The 1,160-nt window shown below is 42.6% G+C and overlaps 1 protein-coding gene across 1 annotated transcript in view; it reads left to right on the top strand.

Moving 5' to 3' along the window:
• frmd6 (FERM domain containing 6) overlaps positions 1-1,155 on the top strand; it is a gene marked incomplete at its 3' end in the record, with an annotated part of 33,851 nt that extends 32,696 nt beyond the window's left edge. Inside the window, exons 11-12 of the mRNA XM_015394205.1 lie at positions 715-754; positions 841-1,155. Of these exons, the coding sequence (XP_015249691.1) occupies positions 715-754; positions 841-1,155 (355 nt within the window). The remainder of the gene's footprint in view (positions 1-714; positions 755-840) is intronic.
• Between the last annotated feature and the right edge of the window lie 5 nt (positions 1,156-1,160).

Here is a 1,160-nt window from a genome sequence, read left to right as displayed (position 1 = left end):
CAACAGAGATAAAAGCAGCCTTTTAGGATTGTGGAGTAATAATGGTTCAAGAATGGAGTGGACTGAGTCACTCATGAGCTAAAATGTTGCCTAATGGTCCAAAGTTATCTTAGATTAGCATTTACTTTGGAAAATTAGGTCCCCAAAGTCTGGAGGAAGAGTGCGACAGTTTTGCGACACTTGTAGGTATTTTCCAGTAAAGTAAAATTGCTAAAGAAAACAGTAAAGATTAGAGCTCTTCAAGCTTCAGGTTTCCTGGAGATGCTGATTTCATTTATTATGAGCTGGTCAGTTTTCCAAAAACGTCAGAAGCTGGTTCAGTGACCTGCGTGCTGCTGCGTTTAAATGGCCAGCAAAATGACTGACTGAATCTATGGAGTCAAGGGAAGAGAAACACCTGAATGTCCAATGCAGATGACTTGGAGTCGGATTGATTAAGGCCTCAGCAGAACCTCAGGCTGATCACCTCCATGACACGCCGATGCATCAACTGATGCAAAAGGAGCCCAATCAGTTACTGAGTGCCAGCAATAAACATCTCTGGAGCCTGAACATTTTGTTAAACGAACCTCACATTTTTTAATCTAATGTTATCAGAATCATTTTTAAGATACACAGACTTTAAAATAGTAATAATAATGTAATACTTCTATATAAAGCATGGAATTTATCCTTCTATTTAAGTGGCTGAAATTATAGTCATAGTACTGTTAGAAAGTTTGAAAATTTTTATGGTAGCAAACATATTTACAAAGCACTGCATCTTTGGTCCTGTTATGCATGAAGGTTATACAATACCAATTATTATGATCAGTTTGATGCCTCTTTTCTTAACCTGAGAAATATCTTAAAAATGTCTGTGTTGATCCTTCTTCAGAGAAGAAGCAGTACCGGGAGTCGTACATCAGCGATGCTTTGGAGCTGGACATGGAGCAGCTGGACAAGCGATCCAGAGCCAGCGGCAGCAGTGCGGGCAGCATGTCCCACCACAATCGTCTGTCACGCCACTCCACAACCAGCCACGGAAGCTCACACACATCCGGTATTGAAACAGATAGCTTCAGGGCCCCCGGCCAGGCTCCTCACAGACCTCTACGGACCTGCAGCTCATCAACCACCAGCCATGAAAGCTCCCACACCTCCGGCATTGAAAGCAGCGG

The sequence above is a fragment of the Cyprinodon variegatus genome, unplaced genomic scaffold (assembly GCF_000732505.1).
Source record: "Cyprinodon variegatus isolate N-32 unplaced genomic scaffold, C_variegatus-1.0 Scaffold678, whole genome shotgun sequence".
NCBI lineage: Eukaryota > Metazoa > Chordata > Actinopteri > Cyprinodontiformes > Cyprinodontidae > Cyprinodon > Cyprinodon variegatus.
The sequence above is the reverse complement of the archived record's forward strand: the minus strand, read 5'-3'. Positions and strand labels throughout refer to the sequence as shown.